The 20,783-nt window shown below is 49.3% G+C and overlaps 8 protein-coding genes across 8 annotated transcripts; 4 read left to right on the top strand and 4 right to left on the bottom strand.

The window, feature by feature from the left end:
* Positions 1–194: 194 nt before the first annotated feature.
* Positions 195–629, bottom strand: PpBr36_11227 (uncharacterized protein; the record flags this gene model as incomplete). The annotated part of the gene is given in 4 exon segments (XM_029898329.1): positions 195–212; positions 285–371; positions 386–505; positions 582–629. 4 exon segments carry the CDS (start codon positions 627–629, stop codon positions 195–197), a joined length of 273 nt encoding a protein of 90 aa, XP_029743395.1.
* Positions 630–659: 30 nt separating this feature from the next.
* On the top strand, positions 660–1,140 carry PpBr36_11228 (uncharacterized protein; the record flags this gene model as incomplete). The annotated part of the gene is made up of 2 exons (XM_029898330.1): positions 660–822; positions 850–1,140. Exons 1-2 carry the CDS (start codon positions 697–699, stop codon positions 1,138–1,140), a joined length of 417 nt encoding a protein of 138 aa, XP_029743396.1. The 5' UTR covers positions 660–696.
* PpBr36_11229 (uncharacterized protein) lies at positions 739–1,223 on the bottom strand (the record flags this gene model as incomplete). The annotated part of the gene is made up of 2 exons (XM_029898331.1): positions 739–1,070; positions 1,166–1,223. 2 exons carry the CDS (start codon positions 1,221–1,223, stop codon positions 739–741), a joined length of 390 nt encoding a protein of 129 aa, XP_029743397.1.
* Positions 1,224–1,901: 678 nt separating this feature from the next.
* On the bottom strand, positions 1,902–3,225 carry PpBr36_11230 (uncharacterized protein; the record flags this gene model as incomplete). Its single annotated transcript, XM_029898332.1, has 2 exons — positions 1,902–2,941; positions 3,177–3,225. 2 exons carry the CDS (start codon positions 3,223–3,225, stop codon positions 1,902–1,904), a joined length of 1,089 nt encoding a protein of 362 aa, XP_029743400.1.
* Positions 2,361–2,798, top strand: PpBr36_11231 (uncharacterized protein; the record flags this gene model as incomplete). Its single annotated transcript, XM_029898333.1, has 1 exon — positions 2,361–2,798. The coding sequence occupies one exon, from the start codon at positions 2,361–2,363 to the stop codon at positions 2,796–2,798; it is 438 nt and encodes a 145-aa protein (XP_029743414.1).
* Positions 3,226–8,817: 5,592 nt separating the features above from the next.
* PpBr36_11232 (uncharacterized protein) lies at positions 8,818–9,571 on the bottom strand (the record flags this gene model as incomplete). Its single annotated transcript, XM_029898334.1, is given in 2 exon segments — positions 8,818–9,441; positions 9,461–9,571. The coding sequence occupies 2 exon segments, from the start codon at positions 9,569–9,571 to the stop codon at positions 8,818–8,820; spliced, it is 735 nt and encodes a 244-aa protein (XP_029743413.1).
* A 7,291-nt stretch (positions 9,572–16,862) lies between these two features.
* PpBr36_11233 (uncharacterized protein) lies at positions 16,863–18,968 on the top strand (the record flags this gene model as incomplete). Its single annotated transcript, XM_029898335.1, has 3 exons — positions 16,863–17,127; positions 17,191–17,544; positions 18,894–18,968. Exons 1-3 carry the CDS (start codon positions 16,921–16,923, stop codon positions 18,966–18,968), a joined length of 636 nt encoding a protein of 211 aa, XP_029743412.1. The 5' UTR covers positions 16,863–16,920.
* A 1,370-nt stretch (positions 18,969–20,338) lies between these two features.
* On the top strand, positions 20,339–20,698 carry PpBr36_11234 (uncharacterized protein; the record flags this gene model as incomplete). The annotated part of the gene is made up of 2 exons (XM_029898336.1): positions 20,339–20,471; positions 20,586–20,698. 2 exons carry the CDS (start codon positions 20,339–20,341, stop codon positions 20,696–20,698), a joined length of 246 nt encoding a protein of 81 aa, XP_029743401.1.
* Positions 20,699–20,783: the final 85 nt, after the last annotated feature.

The following is a 20,783-nucleotide window of genomic DNA, read 5'->3' on the forward strand; positions in this document are numbered from 1 at the left end:
AATAATTACAGCTCCCAACCGATACGATAGCTTACCGGTAACACGCTCGTTGCAACCAGCCCCCAGCTCAAAATGCTCCGTACAGCTTGTCCTGGGACACTTTGTCCTGGTACAGCTTGTCCTGGTACAGCTTGTCCTGGTACAGCTTGTCCTGGTACAGCTTGTCCTGGTACAGCTTGTGGTACTGGTACAGCTCACTTTGTCCTGGGACACTTTGTCCTGGTACAGCTTGTGGTACTGGTACAGCTTGTCCTGGTACAGCTTGTGGTACTGGTACAGCTCACTTTGTCCTGGGACACTTTGTCCTGGTACAGCTTGTGGTACTGGTACAGCTTGTCCTGGTACAGCTTGTCCTGGTACAGCTTGTGGTACTGGTACAGCTCACTTTGTCCTGGGACACTTTGTCCTGGTACAGCTTGTGGTACTGGTACAGCTTGTGGTACTGGTACAGCTTGTCCTGGTACAGCTTGTCCTGGTACAGCTTGTGGTACTGGTACAGCTTGTCCTTACCGTCACGGGAGATATTCGGTTGAACATTCAAGTAAGAAAGTCATAGCTACTTGTATTGTTAGGACTCTCACGCTCGAGATGCCCCTGGCTGAAGCCGTGTGTTGTAGAATGTTATACATTCTTTTGAGAATTACTCATAATGCCATAGACAGTGATAGTGTTCTACTCCTTGGTCAGTGCTGGTTCATGTCGTTCATCGAGCCCTCTTGCTTGCTGTCGTGGACACCTTCAAAACCCATCGCCCCGTATCCGCCTCGCAAGCTGAATATCCTTCTGCATGATCGTGACGCGTTTGGCGTGGATGGCGCACAGGTTAGTGTCCTCTAGCAGCTTCACCAGATAGGCCTCAGCGGCCTCCTGCAGAGCCAGGATGGCATGGGATTGCCACCTGAACTCTTCATCGACGGGACGGACGTTATGGGCAACCTCATGAACGAGCCGGGCGAACGGCAGCTTGCGCACGAGCAAACTGGTGCTCTTCTGATAGCGCCTGATCTCGCGCAAAGCGACAGTTCCTGGGCGGTACCTTCGTGCCTTCTTTTGCGGGATCGGATCGCCGGCTACACCAAGATATTCGTTTTATCAGTAAACAACTTGGGCAAGCCACAAGACCAGCGGCGAGTCGAGTGACCCATGAAACTTAAAGATCACGTACACATTGCCCCACTACCTCTTGACGCATAGGAAGGTCTGTTCGCGGACTCTGGTGGCATTTTCTTTTTACGCTGGTGGCCTTGTGCTGAATATATCTTCAGATATAACTGCGTACTTGATCCCACACCATGTAAAAGCAGCCACACGCTTTTGAGAGGACCGCTCGTACTGTTGCAGTGGATTTTCAGTCCACCATCCAGGTGGGGCACCTGCGGCTACTTCGAGGTACTTTGCGGATGGCTAGAGCCGAAAGTTGACTGTGGTAGCAAATCTATCTTCCGCTTTCAGTACATAACTATGTTGAAACTACTTGGCAAGATGGAGGAAGATCCAGGTTTGACTGCACAGTAGCTACAAACAGCCATTCTTGGCTCCTCGAAGTAGCTGTGAACTTTCCCACTTGAATGTTCAACCGAATACCTCCCGTGACGGTGCGAGTGGGACATGGGAATATTTGACTCTAGCGTATAACCGAATTCCCAAAGAGGGTTTTAAAATCGTCATCCACAGTGCAGAGGACAGTAGGGATCCGCTTGAAAGATGGAAGGTTCATTCCGAAAAGTCCCAAGGTAAGAAAGATTACCTTAGGTGCGCATCGGCGGGTATTATAGATTATAGAGTTATGCTACCGTCGGCTGTATATCTCGCTTGAAACATTGGCAGTTCTCGCCAAAGCAGGATCAGAAATTCATAATAGGCCACATGATAATGGGGTACAAGGCACACTTAGGCTGTAGCTAAATTTTCTCCTCACCAAAAGCCGTTCCAAACCAAGAAGGTCTAATCTCACTTGCAGTGCCCTTGATTCCTTCCGTCTCCTCCTTATCAAGGACAATTCCAAAATATAGCCGAAGAGCATCGATACGTTCCGCTTCGGTGCGGAACTCAAGGCTCAGTTTCAAATCCCCGTCCCTCCGCCATTTTAACCTATTTTGATATAGCACAATAGAACCGTCCAGATCGCCATCCATAACATTCTTCATATTCGTTCTCCCAGGTGCAGCTAGGGGCTCATTTGTTGTTGTGAATCGCTGGAGCAATAATTCACGTGATATGAAACATGTGCGGCTCATTCCATGCGTGTTTAGGATCTCGATATCCTCGGGCAGGAGCTCAAAGTCCGAGTTGAAACAGCACATTGGCTGCCACTCCTCATCAGGGCCACTCCGGAACTGATATACCCATAACCGCCTAGTATGATCGACCTGCTGTGCAATCGCCTGTTTCACTACTCGCATCTCCGCTCGAGGTCCTATGTGCTGCAGACCGTTCGGTTCAATGCCTTCCGCTCCCTCGAGCAATGGTACAGGCTGGGGTGGACCGTATCCACCAAAGCCCACATCGAGCAAATAGTGTACGCCACCGACGTTGACAATATTGACGCAATGCACAAGTCCGCCAAATCTGCCGTTGCAGGGCTCAAAAACTCGCGAGCCTGCCAGAATGACGTCGAACCCCAGCGACAGAAGGACCGTATTAAGCAATTGGTTCGTCTCAAAGCACCAACCACCGCGGCGGTGGCGAACGATCTTCTCAAAAAGACGCGTCGGCGAAACACTGAGTCCCTTGTGCCAAGAGTAATGAGCCTGAAGATTCTCATAAGGCACGCTGACAAGATGATGCTTCTTGAGTAGGGTAAGGTAGGCCAGTTGTTGAACAGAGGTAAGGTTGCTGATGGAGAAGATTCGCTGTGTAGGAGAAAGGTGGATTCGATTGAAATATTGGGCTATTTCGAAGTGGGTGTATCCTGGCCGCTTGCATTGCTGGCCTGATGATTCTGTGCTATTGAAGCGACCGGATAACAGTTGGCGCGACAGGCTTCGGAAGTAGATTGACGTTTTAGGGATGATTATGATTGGAGTTAGCTAGCCCACAGAAAAGGACCAAAAGATACTGTAGCTAACAAAGCAGAGCATCGGGCTGTCCTAGTTCAGTTTATTTTTATTGAAGGAATGTCCAAAACAGGCTGTTCAATTCCACGAATAAGCAGCAGATGGGGAGGCCGCACATACGCTTTCCCAGAGTCAGTAGACCCTGAACGTCCGTCTCGGCATGGCCCATGCGGTCTGTCGGCTTCAGCAGCTGTCTGGGCGAACAACAGAGGAGCCAAGACTAAACCCCCGCTCCGGCGCATATGGTTCGACTCAATTTGTTTCAACCGGGACGACGTTTGGCTCGGGCCACAGATATCGTCATTGGCGTCGGACTCTGCGTGGCGGCTTTTGGACCAGATTTATTCCATTCTTGAAGCTCAGAATCCCCACGCCACCAACCAGACCGAAATTTCTGGGCAGATTTACACATATACATTTCATGCAAATTCTTGCCTTCCCACAACTGTATAATTTGCTAGAATGCTTTAATCTTTGAAACCGTTCTTGTGCTTGTAGTCGGCATTTTCAATAGTGGTGGCGTGGAGTCATGGCTCATGTGAGCGCCAGAACAGGCCTGAGTCAATTCAGAGGAACATTGACGGCAAGAGACACCTTTTCCCAATATAAATCAGTAGCTACCTTAAGCTGGCCAGAGGGGCCACAGCAAGAACTTTTTACATATACCTATCTGCCAATACCAAATCCCACTCAGGACATACATCAACATCATCTAGGTCTATCTACTGTCATCTCATAAACCGCTCACAGACAGGCATTCTCAAGCGATCCAAGGCCAGGACCCAACTCTCAGATATGCCGTCATCATCGACACGGGGTTCGAGGAAACGCGGCTCCTTGAGCAAGTCGAAGCACAAGTCAGACGAATGGTCTCAAAAATCAGATTCAGAAGAGAGGAAGCGCACTCAAAATCGCGTAGCGAAGAGCAAATACCGTACGTATACATCCATATCAATCAAAGAACAGGGTCTTGAGTATTGAGCTAACCATAGCAACAGGGACCAAGGCCAGATATAAGGAGAATCGGGACTTGCATAATCTGCACCGCAATGGTAGCTACCAAGGCCACGGGGCGAATGATTTGGATCTGACAGAAAGCGGCATGGGTCCGTCACCAGTTTTGCCCTCGTTTATCCAAAGCAGTCTTGGCTGTTCAGATTAATAGCTTTTACCGTAATTTGCCTGCCTGGTATTGGCTGGGATCTTGTATTAAAAGGGTTGTTTTAATTACCAAAGTTAATATATAAAACAATAGATAATTAATATGAAATTTGCGAAAAACCCTATATTCCAGCGCGTTAACGCGTAGGCGTATAGTCAACTCATCGCGACGTTCTTCGAGGCACATGGCAGAAACCTTATCACCGCCCTCCTTGGTACAAGCTAAAAATGCCAGGTTGTTGGCCAGCTTGAGCTTATGATATGCTGCCAGTGTGTATTCTTGACAGGAACTGTTGAAAGAAGGAAGCCTATCATATTCTTTTCCATCGATATCACCTTAGTATTCCATACAAATGCCTCTCAGAAACATGCACGACACCCCTCGCTTCTGCTCCAGCAAGATAGGCGGCATAAATGGCGTGGAATTGTGTTTTTTGTGGAGGAGCAGGCAAACGGACGAAACCTGACATCTACGGTGACTGCTCCTCGATACGGGTATCTGCGAAACAGCGGTGAGCTCACTCGATGCATGAATCGTGGACAACGGGTATAAGAGAGAAAACGCAGGATAATTGACAGTTCCCTAGCTTGGCACATCAAGGTCACGGAAATGACAAAGGAGATGAAAACAAAACCAGTGATGAACGTGGAGGAGCCTTCATTGCCTTTCATCAGTATTGCATCCTCAATATTTCGGTATTTCCAGACGGGAAGCAAGAACTACAACTCGTGCTTTGACTTTCCTATCTAAGCGAACACTGAGCTAATGCCAGTAGCTTTGTCACGCAGGCGATTGAACAATCAAGTCTCAAAATACATCCCATGAAAAGCAAATGCAGTAGGACCACTGCTTTTTGGTCCCCCTATCGCGTGTTTTGACATTTTACGAACGGCTGCCTTTGGACCTTTGCGCTTCCGCCGCAGACGTTCCATTTCACGCTCACACGTGAGTTTGTGCTCTGGAGCACTCATTTCGACGTAGACCTGGGGGTGGCATCTGCTGCGATACTCTTCGAAAAACCCGCGGTAGCCGCCTTCAAGAATGTAAATCTCAGGATATGTAAGTCGGGGATAATGCTCGCAGTTGGCGTTTCGGTCCTCGGCGCGTATATGACGGGCCATCAAAGGGGCCCGGTAAACCGAATATTCACAATAGAGAACGATAAGGGTTTGGACTTTTGTTGGGTTTCCGAAACAGTGCGTGACTAACAGGTCTTGATCGCTAAAGTTGATAGCGCTGTTAATATGCCCGCCATCGTATTCGTATGCAAACCTGCAGTCGATGATGAGTTTGTTGTCGAACTGTTTGTTGTACTGTCCGTCAAGAATTCCGAGCAGAGTCTGGCTTTCAATGCGAGGAATGTTGTCACTTTGTCCTTCGGGATAGAAATGAGGAAGTGATGGGCCCGTCGATTCCTCGATGTTTATGCCGGATGAGAGAGCTGAAGATGTTAAAGGCAACTCCTTAGCCTTTCTGTCTCCAAAAGTTTTTAACATGTCGAACACGCGGCGGGCCTGCCTAGGTTGCCTCGGTGATTTTTTCCAATATTCGCGAAAGTGATTTTAGATGACCGATCCCATTAGTGTAATGGGGCTTGTGCTAAAACCCATACGGACATATTGAGTAGAAAATATTGGTATTTTGCAATGTCAGTAGCACTTAGCAATGATGTAGATAAAAGCTCGTGTTGTTCTTCAATACTAATAACTAACTAATAGAAAACATGGCTTTTGACAAGTAGTGGGGATTTCTAGCCTGCTTCCTATAGGATGAATGTGCTATTGTGTTACAACCCACGCTAATCCACTGCTTCAAACGAACGTAAAAAGCGGCTTTACTACATTAAGCCCTCGGGTTGTTGACGAAGGCGACCCACTTCTAGTGAAGCTACAACTTGCTTCAACAGGCGCCAAAAGTGGCTTGACCAGTTTCGTTTCAAGCACCGCTGGGTATGGTAGAGAGGAAGCATCAAGTGGGGGTATGTATACCTTAGGCTGTTGATAGGCATTTGGTAGATCTTGAGATCAGTAGAACGGCGTTCTAGAGGTTCATTACTTTCGTAGTGTATTCATGTCTATCTTCTATATTACAGAGGAAGAGACAGCTGTCAAATGGCCTTCCTCTATATAGGTGTTCTGGGTCACGTGATGAGTCACGTGGGATGACTCATGTGACCACTCAATTCACCTTGCAGAACGAACGCAATAACCTCTATTCCAACATAGGCCTTATTTTGATCATACGAGGTATATATGGCTGAGAGCACTTTCCAGACGCACTTTTCCAATGTTTGCTTTGTTTATGATGGAAGCGGCACAAGCGGTTGGAATTTACGGATTGGCCAAAGGAGATGCAGAATTTTCTTACCTGTAACACTTAGCCTAACAGATTTATTGGGTTGCGCAACTGCCCAATCTATAGGGGGGCCAGTTTTTCGGATCGGGGTGCAACCCTCGAGCGCGGCAAGGAGAGCGGACCGAGACCTTGCCTTGTAAACGGGATTTCCATAGTCACGGAGCATGACACGTCGGTGCACACGGTTCGATAATGCGTCGCCGCTAACCTTGGTTGGGGATGCCAAACAGGCTCGTTTTCAAACAATACGCTTATTAATATAAAATTAGAACTATTCCTGACCGTTGTTGCTTTACCAAAACTTTGTGTTAAACGTGGTCAAAGTTGACGATTTTGTATGTAAATGTATGATCCAATTTTAGTGTTGATCCAGATTTTAGAAACCCCCTCTCTGAGGGGGTCCGCAAAGGCTGATCAAGGGCATTAGAAAGGAAGCGCAGTGTAGGATCCAGCCGAGCCAGTCAACACCAAGGACAGCTAGAACGGGCATCTTGATAAAAATTGCCTGACGCTTGTCAGCTTCCTTGCGACCCATGCGAGACCGAGAAGACTTACCCGTCGCTATGTACCATGGGGGTTCTCGGCGAATGCACCGCCAACGTCAGTAGGAATGACCGGGAATCCAACGTCGCAACGATCAGAGACGGGTTGCTCACCCCTGGTGGAGCCCCGCGCCACCGATGCCGGTTATTGCCCTCCCGATTATCACGCAGTTGATGTCCTTGGCCTTTTTGCGGGCGGTCACACTGCTCCAGACTAGACATGGCTCGTGCAGAGAGGCGGTATATACTCAGAGTGTTTTGCTAAGAAGTCCGTGGTTTTTGACAAATGATGCATATGCGGATGTTGCATGGACTAGTCTTTACTAGAAAAAGTCAAAGGTGTGGAGACGATTGCAATTGCGGCGTTACGCCAGGTTTGGACAGAAATGCGAGTGAACGCCAATTCCGATGTCATCACTGGCCCAGGTATCTGACCCTTTCTCCGTATATGGCAATGCCGAAGCTGTTTCTGACTTCTACAAGTGGGACCCAATTGCCTGTGATGATATCGAATCTTGAATCCAAAACCATCGCTAGGAGTGATGGGTGGAGCACAGTACAAAAGAGCACGGGTGGATACTATGTAAAAAGAACAAAGGGAGAGAGCCGTAGACATCCAGCCTACGTCTTAAGCATGTCCTTGAAAATCACGGCCATCAATTGATACGACAGCTTACCGGTGACACGTCCGGTTGCAACCAGCTATCCAGCTCAATATGCCCTGTCCGCCAAATCCCCAGTGGGAGACTCGCAGGCTTAAAACTCTAGTTGCTGAATACAAGCGTCAGATCAAAGACCTTGTTAATCGCAACGCGAGCTTGGAGCAAGAGTTGTTCAAAGCCTGGCACTGTAGCGGCTCTTCGGCTTGGGTCACGACATTGCCGCAAGACAATGACTCACATAGCCAAGCTGTCGACAGCACGCCACCCTCGCCTTCTCATCATCACCGGCGAGAAGAGGAGCATAGTGCGACGCAGTTGCAAGACCAGCGGATATTAGTCGACCTTACGACGGAGGACACGGGCTTCCGATGCTCCAATTGCAGGAAAATTTTCAACTCCAGTGCTAAATGCTTTGCATTAAGCGGCTGCCGGTGTGTAAGTTGTGTTCCCCTCGCTTGACAAGATTGCTCGCAGCAGCTAAGAACGGTGACGGCCGTAGCCAATTTGTCCGACTTGCGCAAACCGAGGCTGCGCCAGCCACGAAGAGCTAGGTGAACAGAGCGTATTTCAGGTGTTCTGGAACAAATGCTTTTGCCTGGAAGAAAGCGACGACATGGCGGTCTTGGGATGCGATTAGTTGGGATTCCTTTCTTACGGACGAGTGGGACTGACAAAACTCAAGCTCAGGCCATGTGTACCATGACGTCTGCATCCTAAAATGGTTCCAGGCTTTCCGCGCCGACAAAGAAGAAGAAAGCAACGGCGGGCCCTGTCCTCGCTGTAAGGAACACGTTGACGATGTTTTGCCGCTGCAGTGGGAGCAACTCGGACTTGAGACGATGGTTGATGCAGATGTATTTTGATGTATTGTAGTGTTCTGGCTAGCTGTAATCAATCATCAAGATAGCTGCTGCCACTGGGTCTTATGGACAAAGACCAAAGGAGCAATGGGCTTTCGAACTACCAGATTCGAATTTATGCAGCATCTGTTAAGGACAGGCACTTGTAGAGCTAAATCTTGGAGCATCGGGTGTGCTAGTCTAGTTGTTATCTACTTGAGAGCCTGATCGGCCAGCGGTATCCAGCATGCTGTCGACAACCTGCCCCGTAGAGGCCGATACAACCCTACCGGTCGGGTACTCGATGTTGTAGACCTGCTCATTCAGCACTGAGGGCGTGCCCAGCCCTGATCTGCATTTCGCTTGGTTCTCAGCAGGCCAGTCAAGGTTGCACGTTTCGTCGTTACCCCATGCACAGAGGGAGTCTAGCACGTTATACAGCAGATAATTTTTGGCAACCCAGCTATCCGACTTCTCCAAACAGTTAACCAAGTAGGTCATACTGTTTGATGCGCTAAGCGGTAGCTTGCTCCCAGGTGTATGGAGCAGGTCCCGACATTCATCTGCCGCCGCTTCTCGGTATTTCATCGCTACAGCGCCCCCCGCGGTAGGGCTCTCCCTGGCCCCTTCGCCCGTCATGAGGTAGTTCCACGCGTCGTACGAGACATCGTAGGCGCTCTCGGACGAGTCGATGTGGAGGAGGCGGAGTGTCCTACCCTCGTGGCTCAGCTTTATGCAGATTTTGTCGCAGTCGACATGTCCAGGCCAGTAGGCTATTCTGTTTGTATCAACCTTGCAGCCTAGCACGCCGACGGAGGATGAGTACTGTGAATGGGGGGGTCACCCAGACTTTGCCCTCGGTGAATGTGGCGGCGCCGGCGGGCAGGCTCATGAGCAGCGTGGCTACTGTGCAGATAGCTATGGCTATTGAAGATCGTGGAGAACGGAATGTCATTCTGGCAGCAGTGTACCTCAGGAGTACTATATACAGGCGTTGGCTCGGGATCAATGATTTATAGAGGACCATACCCAAGGCTAAGTCAAGTATTCTAAAGCAATCTATGTCGATAGGCTTCATACATCTCCCGGACCACGACTTGGCAGCCAAAAATACCTGGATAACTGCGCCAATTGATGCGGCTGCCGTTATTGGCTTATGCGAAACTGAAGACGTCGCTACTCTGTAGAGACATACATACACAAGCTGTTTTCGGCGTTAGAAGCAAACTGATGCCTGCCCAATTATCCAAATATTTTTCCATCTCACCACGCTGCAAAATCTTATGGCAATCGCGAAAGCGTTGTTTTGGCTTCAAATTCAGCCCAGCATGAGCATGAGCAGCACACGAACCAGCAGATATAATTTGTATGTAGTTTTGCAGCCAAAAGTTGGTCAATATTATGTGTTGCATTAGATAATCAGTAGAAGCGTGGTATCACATGACCACAAGGGCTTAGTCAGCGTTAGGAGCATGATAAAAGCGCTGACACGCTCTTTAGCCTAGATAGCACCACCTAGAACAATACATGGCTCTCCTACCCAATCAATCTGCCTGCACGTGTTCGTTGGTGTGCGTCATTATGTGCGTTCGTTCTCATCTAGTTCTTGGCACCGTGGCCACTTCAGGGCCCGGCCCCTTCAGGTGCACCCAGTCTAGGACCACTATCTGACTGGCCAAGGGTTAGGGTCTGAGTCGCTACAACTGAAATCCGTCAAGCCACAGGAGTCGTCGCTCCACACCACCACTACTACTAAGTACAGTACTTGTGGGTTTGGCTTTGCGGACCCCCTCAGAGAGGGGGTTTCTAAAATCTGGATCAACACTAAAATCTGGACCGAACATTTACATACAAAATCGTCAACTTTGACCACGTTTAACACGAAGTTTTGGTGAAGAAACATCGGTCAGGAATAGTTCTAATTTTATATTAATAGGCGTATTGTTTATTAAAGACATGGACGCCCTACCCCTCGAGCGAACAGCTATGGCTCTATTCGGTTAGATACAAGACGAGGCCTCCTATATAGCCTTTAGGCTTTATGCATTAATCCTCCTCCCTGGTTCGCAAAACAGAAAAGGCCAAACCATGCATAGAGAGAGCGCAGAGCAATAAGTGTGGGTAAGCCTCCATTTGGATTGCGACCCATCTGGGGAATCAGGCGCAGTAAATTATGTTGTGGCTCTGAAATATCTTGGCAGGCAGACAAGCAGGCAAGAGAGGCATTCCGCCGTTGGTCAATAATCCCTTCGTTAGGATAGAATATCATAGACTAAGTCGTTGCGCTTACAAGTTTGTACACCTAGCAATAATGTTATGCGATGTTCGCCTTCACGGCTATATGACTTTTTATTGCGCACGGTACGCATGCCATGAATACAGCGCAGACCATCAACCAAGAAGGGCTCTTGATCAGGTACTAGGTGGTGGCAGCTATGTACACACGATCTACCCGAACAACATTGGTGCCCCGGGAACTCCTCAAACAATGCATCCTTAACCTTTTCCCTAGCCTGAGAAGTTTTGCAGGAACTCTAGCCCGGGTTCGCTCGGATCCTGTGGAACTTCCACTTCGTGTACTTCCAAATCATCCCTTAGTTCTGTTAGGCCCTGCAATATTTTCTCTGCCACTTCAGTCAATTTCTTTTGGCCTTGCTACAGATCCGAGATGCCCTCAAGCCTGGATTCGTCAGCACTTTCCCCAAGATTGATGCAGCCAAGAGGAGCCCCAGGGGAGGGTTGACCTACCGCGTTACATCGCCAAATCGTGACTCGCGATTGTCGTCAATCCAAATAAGCCAAGACCATACGCCAAATGTTGCGTTGCAACGGCAACCAGGGTTGGGGTGGTGTGCCAAGACGGAGGTGAAGAGGGGTGTGCCTCCTAGTCGCTTCGCACCCCTCCACCCATGGGGCGATTATTGCCAAATGGATCCACCGTCCCTACTCTTAAATCTTGGCGTATGCATGCATATGCAGGCCCCGGATTGCTCTGCCAGGGTCCCATGGCCGAGTGTGGATGGCCAAGCTGGGTCGGGAANACCGAGCAGGGCGTGACTTATCTTGTCAGCATCTGATGGGCATCCCTTCGAATACTTCTCAAGTCTTGTGATTGTGCTTTAGTGCAGCCCTCACAAGATGCTCTTGTTTGCACCCGAGTAGTCCTGCACAGTACCTCTAGACAGCATCGCACGCCAAAACCAGTAGGAGCTGCCAGGAACTTGGGCTTCTCTGACTACGCTTGGTAAAGTACTGGCTCTCTACATCGATAAACCTGCGATCTGCCAACGTCACTCGTTTCAAATCACTGCTTCTCTGCTCCTATACTCAATAGCCCGGAAAATGAAGGGCCTCACCGTGTTTGCTGCTATCGCCGGGTCCGCTTGCGGTCAAACCATGGGTTATGTCCCACAGGCCGCACAGTCGTGCGTGAGCCATGCTGTCGGTGCTACTGGCTGCACCGCCTGCCTGCATCAGCCCGACATTGCCACCAAGACGCACGCCGACGACAATCTTTGCGACGTGAAGCATCGCAGCGCGCATGTTGTGGTAAGCATGCGCCCCGTAGTCAACACGTCACCCTGGTCTCAGAGCCTTTATCAACAATAACATTCCTTGCCTTTAGGCTACATTCCACTTGCCGTCTAGGCGATCTGCCAATAAACATACAGACAGTGCAGCCGGAGCCACATTCATAAACGCTACGGTATTGGACATCATGAACGCCCCAATTTCTACCGGCACAGGCTGCCTTTCCACAGCTGCAAATTCGACCGACGGTAGCAAGACCGGCACAGTGATTCCGAAGCCGACCACCGGGCAAAACTATCCCGCTCGTCCTCCCGCCACTGCTGGAGCTGCTGGTCTCTCTTCCAGGCATCTGACTGTGTTTCTTATTTGCGCTTTATTTTAGATGGCCCTCGCTCTATTTCTTCTCTACGCATCTTTTACGGGGTTTCTTCTCATCCACTCACCGCGAGCTCATCGAAGCCTAGCGTCATTTTTTATTCCAAATAGTTATGAGTCGAAGTTTCGTAAGAATCGGCTGCGCACCGTGTTGGCGCCTATGTGCAGCGTGCTCAAGCTATTCCAAACACATGATAGGGATAATGCCTCTCTAACAAAACATTCACTACCTGGTCAACCGCCGAGGAAGGTATACTCTGCAAGACCCCGGTGGAAAGCTCTGCCATTGCCATGCATAGCCAACCCATTTGACTGCATAGTAGACCAGTCCTTCTGGGCTCTCATGGTGTCCGAAAATTTGATCTATTTCCAAATCTAAAGAATAATCTGTAAATCTAGGTTTCTGGCCGGCTTCTTGCCATGTCCTAACCTGGAGGCCATCGTGAAACACCCATGAGATCCTAGTCAGGCTTGGCCAGTCCCATATCAGCGGATCGGGTTGGAGTAGGGAACGATGTAGAAGTAAGTCCTGATCGGCGGTCTGGACCAAAAAAGAACTTTGAGCACCGTGGCCCGTGAAGATCAAGGAGCGTTTATGATGTCACCTGAACACTGTGACATTATAGTGACGTGGCAATGCTTCTTTCGGAGTCAGCTTCTTTTTCAGAGCTACATGGGAGACTCGCTCCTGGCTTCGTGGCGGGATACCGACTATTAAGTAGCCGCGACAGTATTGGCATGATGGATTTGACCGGCGAATGTGACCAGTTAAACATAGAAATATGGCTCTCTAGCGGCTGGATAGCTACAAGTGAGCCGAGCTCGGCGCGAGCATACAATTATGGATGCGAACCAGGGCAAGCGGATTCGCTCGGAATTCTGGTGGGAAGGAGGCAAACCTAGCTTGAGAGCTCCAGCTGAAGATCGAAAAAGTTAGGAATGGCTTCTGGAGCTCATGTTTCTGCTTTTACTATAATCAACAAGTAGATGGATTACGAATGACGTATTTAAGAAGCCAAAGAAGCTGATGATCATATCCGACCTTGTCACCGCGGTGTGTTCCACCCGGCTGCTAAGACAGTGCCGTACATCTGAGTAAAAAGAACTCCAATGTTGCTGACACACACTCCTATGTCTGACATTGACTTGGCTGCGCACACAAACATCCAACGGTTTGAGGAAGCCCGAGGACGTCCTCTCACTCGGGAAACATCCAGAGAAAGATCCAAATCAAATAACTGGACCCGAAGAAGAAACCTCACCGGCAGCGAAAAGTTCCAAAGTCCTAGGGGTCCCAATGCAAGTGAAGTGTGCAACAGTGCAAGCCTGCCTTTCAGCCAGAATCGACAAGAATGAGAGTACAATGTCGAGCCTTCCCACTGATCCAGAGAATTGAGAGAGGCTGTGGCCGGATGAGTGTCCTTGACGTCCTTGACTGGCCAGAAACCACCGGGCCGGCCTACAACGACAGGACTAGCACGCGGAGGCGTCTGGTTATTGCGCCTAGGCGAAAGATGATAGCGGAACCTTTGTGTATTTATATTGCGGCCCTGATCATCGCCAATTACTTGCTACCACTCTGACTAGATAACAACCCCATTCTGCTCCGTGACCCTGACTAGCCACGCCTGCCGGCCCGATTGCCCGTGATATCTAGCCTTGGCGTCTCCGATGACGACTTTAGTTCGAATGCCGATCCAGGTCAACCATGCTGTCGAAATCAGGATCCCAGGGAATACTGTCAGGCAGCTCCAGATAAAAAGAAAATGATGGCCAAGAGAATAAGTCTTTAAAAGTCTCATCAATAGTCTTGTTGCTGTAGGCGAAGTTGTCGTCGCTGTAGACTGGAATGTAGAAGGATTCCTCGTAACAGACTGTGTCGGCAGTGCAGGCCCAAGGTTGATCCTCGAGACTAGCTTGCTGATAAGTGAAATCGTCGAGACTCGTCATGATAGCCTGCCAAGACTCGAAGTGTCTAAGTTGGATCGAGGCAGCTAAGCGAATGAGGGAGGAGAAGCTCTCGGCCGGCAAGAAGTACCTGCTTCTGTCCAAAAGAGGCGTTCCGTCACAAGCTGGCCTAAACAATCAGATACAAGCTCGTGTAAGCCAACAGCGAACAGCAAAACACGGCGCTTGGCTGGAGCAAGAAGCCGACCTGGCCTGACAGCAGTTGACAAAAGCAGCCACTAGGGCCGTTTCGATACGGAACCGGCCTGTACTGGTATAAGCGTCGCCAGTTGCGCACTCGCCTAGAGTTACTCTGCAAGCAGCGTACATGCCTCAAAATGACAAACCCACGCTGGCCTCAACCTTTCACCTGCGATATGGCAGCAGCTCCTCAGAACACGAGCGAAGACGAATCAGGACTGGTATGTATGAGCCTGACTACACACGGCCACAAGTGCTGACACGAAAAAGCTCAGGGCTCGGCGGCAAATAATGATTGTGGATCAATCCATCGCACTGCTGTATCAAGATTATATGGAGCTCCTCAACGCCAATTCTCGGCTATTCGATAGCTACAAGTCGGTTCTGCAGGAGAACATCATGCTCAGGAAGCAGTCTGCTCAATGCAGGTCCACCCCCGAATCAGATGCAGACTCGAAGCAAGACTCGACACCACAGCTTCGAGAAAGCACCAGCAGACATCAACCGTCCGAGGAACGGGTCGAGCAGCTACGGAAAAAAGATGTCGAAACAGCTCTGAGGCCTAGGCTCGAGATTTGCTGTCCGCACTGTAAGAATTTTGTCGTTACAGTTCAGAAGCAAGAGGGGGCCTACGCGCCCACCGACGATCGACAAGACTCCAGCAGCGTTGACGACGACGATGGCTGGTAGAAGCTGGATCTGGCGCTAGCTGCAGCCAAGTATTGGTGGATACGCCAAGGTAGAGAAAAAGCCTCTTTGGCTCGCTTGAAAATGCTAGAATCAGCCGAAAGATTGCCGGTGGGTCTGACCTGGTGACCTACAGAGTAGAGCCAGTTCCAGCCTTCCGTCGAATGCTGCCATCTGTAAAATCCAATTCCGACGTTAATCCCACTCCGACGTTAGTTCAATTCTGGCCCTTAATTATTCAACTTTAAGATTCATTATCCAACTCTGGCCTTGAATATCCAATTCTGGGAATCTGCCACAGCCAGTTCTGGCTTCGCGTCCAACATCAGAGGATCAAGTACCTGGTAATCGTAGTGCATTACACCATATCGCCAACGCTCTGGATGAAGCTTCAAGTCCAAGCTGCGGCCCTGGTGCACACGAGGAAGATGCTCCTAGTGATGCACGCTGCTTTCACGCTGGATATCCAGCCCCAAGTCGTTGCGCTTACAAGTTTGTACACCTAGCAATAATGTTATGCGATGTTCGCCTTCACGGCTATATGACTTTTTATTGCGCACGGTACGCATGCCATGAATACAGCGCAGACCATCAACCAAGAAGGGCTCTTGATCAGGTACTAGGTGGTGGCAGCTATGTACACACGATCTACCCGAACAACATTGGTGCCCCGGGAACTCCTCAAACAATGCATCCTTAACCTTTTCCCTAGCCTGAGAAGTTTTGCAGGAACTCTAGCCCGGGTTCGCTCGGATCCTGTGGAACTTCCACTTCGTGTACTTCCAAATCATCCCTTAGTTCTGTTAGGCCCTGCAATATTTTCTCTGCCACTTCAGTCAATTTCTTTTGGCCTTGCTACAGATCCGAGATGCCCTCAAGCCTGGATTCGTCAGCACTTTCCCCAAGATTGATGCAGCCAAGAGGAGCCCCAGGGGAGGGTTGACCTACCGCGTTACATCGCCAAATCGTGACTCGCGATTGTCGTCAATCCAAATAAGCCAAGACCATACGCCAAATGTTGCGTTGCAACGGCAACCAGGGTTGGGGTGGTGTGCCAAGACGGAGGTGAAGAGGGGTGTGCCTCCTAGTCGCTTCGCACCCCTCCACCCATGGGGCGATTATTGCCAAATGGATCCACCGTCCCTACTCTTAAATCTTGGCGTATGCATGCATATGCAGGCCCCGGATTGCTCTGCCAGGGTCCCATGGCCGAGTGTGGATGGCCAAGCTGGGTCGGGAAACGCTGGATATGGCTGTAGAAATCCATTAGCAAGCTCTCCACAGCATCTACTGCATAATTGGTGTGTACGTAGTAGATACACATACACACACACACACACCCATGGACACATTGCGCATATCACGAAGCAAGGATGACCAGTATTGGTGCATCCAGAATTGGCCTTGTCGGCAAAACAGGCCGGCCCTTCGCGCCCCTTGCGAAAACACCACGGAAGACAAGAGCATTAAACAAAGGGGTGGATTATACAATAACAAGTGTAAAACCATGGCATTCTCAATCGGCTTTCAAGTCACCTTTTCAACCCAACTTTTAGTGTCGAAATGGCTCGTCCCACCGATCCGGAGAAACGCGACAGGCAACAAAAGGAGCTGGTGCGGAAGCGCGGCGGAAGTCTCATGAGAAAGGCCGAGCAACTGGGGAGGCTTGGCGAGATCTTTGTATTTACCGTTTTCTATGATCCACTGTATGGCTACGACGGCATTGTCAACATCCCCGAGGGCTTTGAAGAACCAAACATCAAAAAAATGGTATGTGTTAGGACCACAAGCGTATACAAATGCTCCGCAAACACCGACTAAGAACGGCGATAGTACGAAATGCTGCGCGACGGTCACAGGCCTACCCGAAGAAGAAGACGGCGCTGTTCAGATTCATCGTCACAGCGGCGAAAACAGCCCCAAGAATTGCCCCACGAAACCGTACTCGATGAGATCACAGTCGAGGCAAGTGACGGAAGCTGCTTGCAAGAAGCCGACGGCGACTCCTCTATGCAGGAAAATGGCCGCCAACAGAACAATGAGCTGCAGGCATCCTCGGACGGAATAGCTGAGATTGATGCCCCCCACGAGGTGGATGCCGATTTCAAAACCCTATTTGGACAGGTTGAGGTTTGCAACGACTCGAAAGTAGCAGATCTTCAGCTAGTGAAGACGCAGGCATCCACGGTGAGAAGGAGGGTAGTAGGGATCCGCTCGAAAGATGGAACCTTCGTTCCGAAAAGAGTTTTGGGAAGAATCCCTGGGATGTGGACCGGCAGGTAAATTAATATAGTAGAGTCACGTTGCCATCCAGTGAATTTTGTGGTTGACTGTAACGATGAGCCTGAAACGTAGTCTCGACTTTCTTTTTTGCTACTATAGCAAGTGGAAACGTAATTATTTCCGCGAGCCTGTGGCTAAAAGAGCAACAGGCTCTATGCTTTTGGGTGTGTCCTGATATGACCGGCTACCTAAGGTATTATTCCGGTAAATGCAAAGAGAAGAGAAGCTGTGTTTCACGATAAAGGTCCTGAAAGAGACCACCGACCGATTGACGTCGGCTAATGAGAACGTGCAAAAACTTCGTACTACAGCAAGAACCGAGGCGAGGTCGAAGCACCAGCTTATTGTCAATTTATGGAACAGACTGAATGAGACGCAGCAGGCAGATAACAAGCGCGTGAGCAGGAAAAGAAAGTACGATGACTTCCTTAGAGGTTGAAAACTAAAGGTGAATAGGAATCAGAAGTGGTGTGAATGGTGATGACAAGAGCAGCCTACCCCCACCAGTCGAGGTCAAGCCAGGTCAGATAGACCTTCATTGGCCGTGTAGACTGCGACTGGTGTACAATACATACAGCCAGGAAGCTAATTGCTTTATGGCCAACGCCATGTAAATAGAGTAAGCCTTGAATTCGTAGACGTTGAATGTTTTGTTGTTCACTACCCCGTTGCTTGTGGCACTGCTTGCGTCAATACTAATTACATAGGATGGCTACAAAAGACCGGTGGCGCGCAAGTCTGCTTCAAAGGCTTTCATCCATTAGTGAAGAACACTGAGGGAAAAGCCTCAAGTTTCGAGAAAACACAGGATCCGTGTTTTGTTTTGCCGATCGAGTCAAGACAAACAATGGAAGACCGGGTTTGCTTATAGAAATGTAAGCTCTGCATAACAACAGTACCATGCCCTGAACAGTATCAAAACTGTTGCAGCTAACTTTCTAAAGATTTGGGCTGTTTTTGGCCCTCGTGCAAAAGTGAGTCAGTCGTTACAGCATTTTTTGAGCGACAAGCAATTAACGTTTAGCAGGATGGCGAATGGAGATAACCACACAGAGAACGAAATTGAGTGGCTCATGTTTTATTTGTGAGCCTTATTGCCCATATCTGACATGGGACCTGTCTAACTTTCTCAGTCATCAGTATCCACAGGCAGCAATCTCCGTCCAGTACTTGTTGCAGGAGAGTAAAAAGTGGGTGTATCCTTTGTTTCCACTAGTAGAATGGCCGTTTGGCTAATCGCTCCACTCTTGCAGACCGCTCGGGTCAAGTTCCGCAGATCAGGAAATGTTGTGGTCGCCGATACATCGCAGCGCCATCTCGATAAGTAGGCTGCTCAGGACTCGGCGGGTGAGCAGCCCGCGGGCGGCGCGGCGGTACGTCTGTGGCGGTGGGTGGCGAGATCGGGTCTACTGCGTGGACAGTGTAGTAGTTGCACTCGTGGTGATGCCGCTCCTCAAAGCGGTCGCCATCAAGAGTTGACCGCCGCTGGTTTTGTGCGATGAAGATGTTAGGTCCTTGCTGCCGAGATCCTGGCGAGACCACTCGGCCTTTGCTGGACAGCACGTCAATAATTATTTCTCATATTGACAGCGAGCGAACTTTTGAAAAATATGGCTATGCAATCCAACACTTGGCGCCTCATTTTGACATGGCAAATCCGCAGAAGAAAATGAACCTTCTCGGAAGTACCCGTCCACCCAAATAACCCCCGCCGTAATACTAATCTTGGCTTGCTCGTGGGTCATCTCTCGACAGAGAAGGCCGGTCGGGCAGAGGCGTTGCCGATGCGACCACAATGCTTTGTTCTAAGTGCAGTCGTACGTGGATAGATCATGGAAAGGTATTGTGAGGTCGTAACATTTGGATTGCCAAGACCAGGAACAGTTGTGATGAAAAAGCCTCCGGCATTTGACACCCGTCCGTTTTTAAGTAAGCGCACCAATTACGTATGCATTTCTTATCGATAATTACAAGGGGTTGGGACCTGTACAGAAGATCTCCGGAGGACTTGGCAAACCACCGACTTTTGTATCTCTACTAGCAATCAACACAATAAAAAAGCAATCCAACCCAACTCTTGCTGGTTCGAACCCCTTAATTGGGACCCAAACCCTGGTAGCAAAATCATAGATGGTGTCGATGAACTTGTTGGGCACTCCAGTTGGAAACTCGAAAACTTAGGAGATTGCCACTCTGCCGCGTTCAGAACAGGGATCGAACAACGATGGGAGCCAACGATCAATCGTCCAGTTCGGTGCACCTTTTTTTCCGCTTTCAGTACACACATCCGATCTTTAGAATGTGAAGGCAGCCTAATGCTGATACTCCATAGATGAAACGGAGGAAAGAACCAGATTTGGCTTCATAATAGCTGCAAGACTTCACTTTTGGCTCTGATGAACCATCTTCAAAGATACTTCGAAGTAGCTGATAGTGCCACATTTGAAACACAAAAAGGGTTCTTAGCCACTACGTTTTCATCTTGTTGTCTCATAAGTCTGCGCAATATTCAGGGATCTGGTAACTGCACTAACATTTGTGGATTACATTTGGCCATAGAGCTTCATCATATCACCGTACACTCCAATCGCTGAGATAAAACACACTTCAAGCCAGCAAGCTAAATGCTTAGGACGCAAGGCTAGGAGATTCTATTTTTAACACGTTTGCTGCGGACTGCGTTAATTAACGAACCATGATGGCGGCGGCTAAAGATAGTATCATAGTTATAACGTTTGGGGCTGCTAGAATTGATCCTTCATCGTTTGAAAAGTGGATGAACGGACTTGAGTTACTTGTTTCCACCAGAGAGTGGAAGAACACCGGATTTGGTGGCTTGATACACCTCGTTCGACAGAGTGTTGTGGTTATAGGGGACCAAAACAAAGAGAAGGCACTGTTCTTGCTTGGCTGTTTTGGGTTTGTTTGTCATGTGACATCGGAAGGAGTCCACCTTTGCCGGCCGTCCGATATGTATCTCTGGCCGGATGGTTTTGTATATCATGTTCAGGCGTGGAGGTCCAGAAGCCAACGGAGAGCTGGGTGTTGTCGTTTGTAGGGCGCTGTCTGGTACCAACAATTGAGTCCACTTTATTCGATGTAGATCATAGTGAGTGTTTACGATCAGGATATCGGGGTAGCCT

This window comes from Pyricularia pennisetigena, assembly GCF_004337985.1.
Source record: "Pyricularia pennisetigena strain Br36 chromosome Unknown Pyricularia_pennisetigena_Br36_Scf_15, whole genome shotgun sequence".
Lineage (NCBI taxonomy): Eukaryota > Fungi > Ascomycota > Sordariomycetes > Magnaporthales > Pyriculariaceae > Pyricularia > Pyricularia pennisetigena.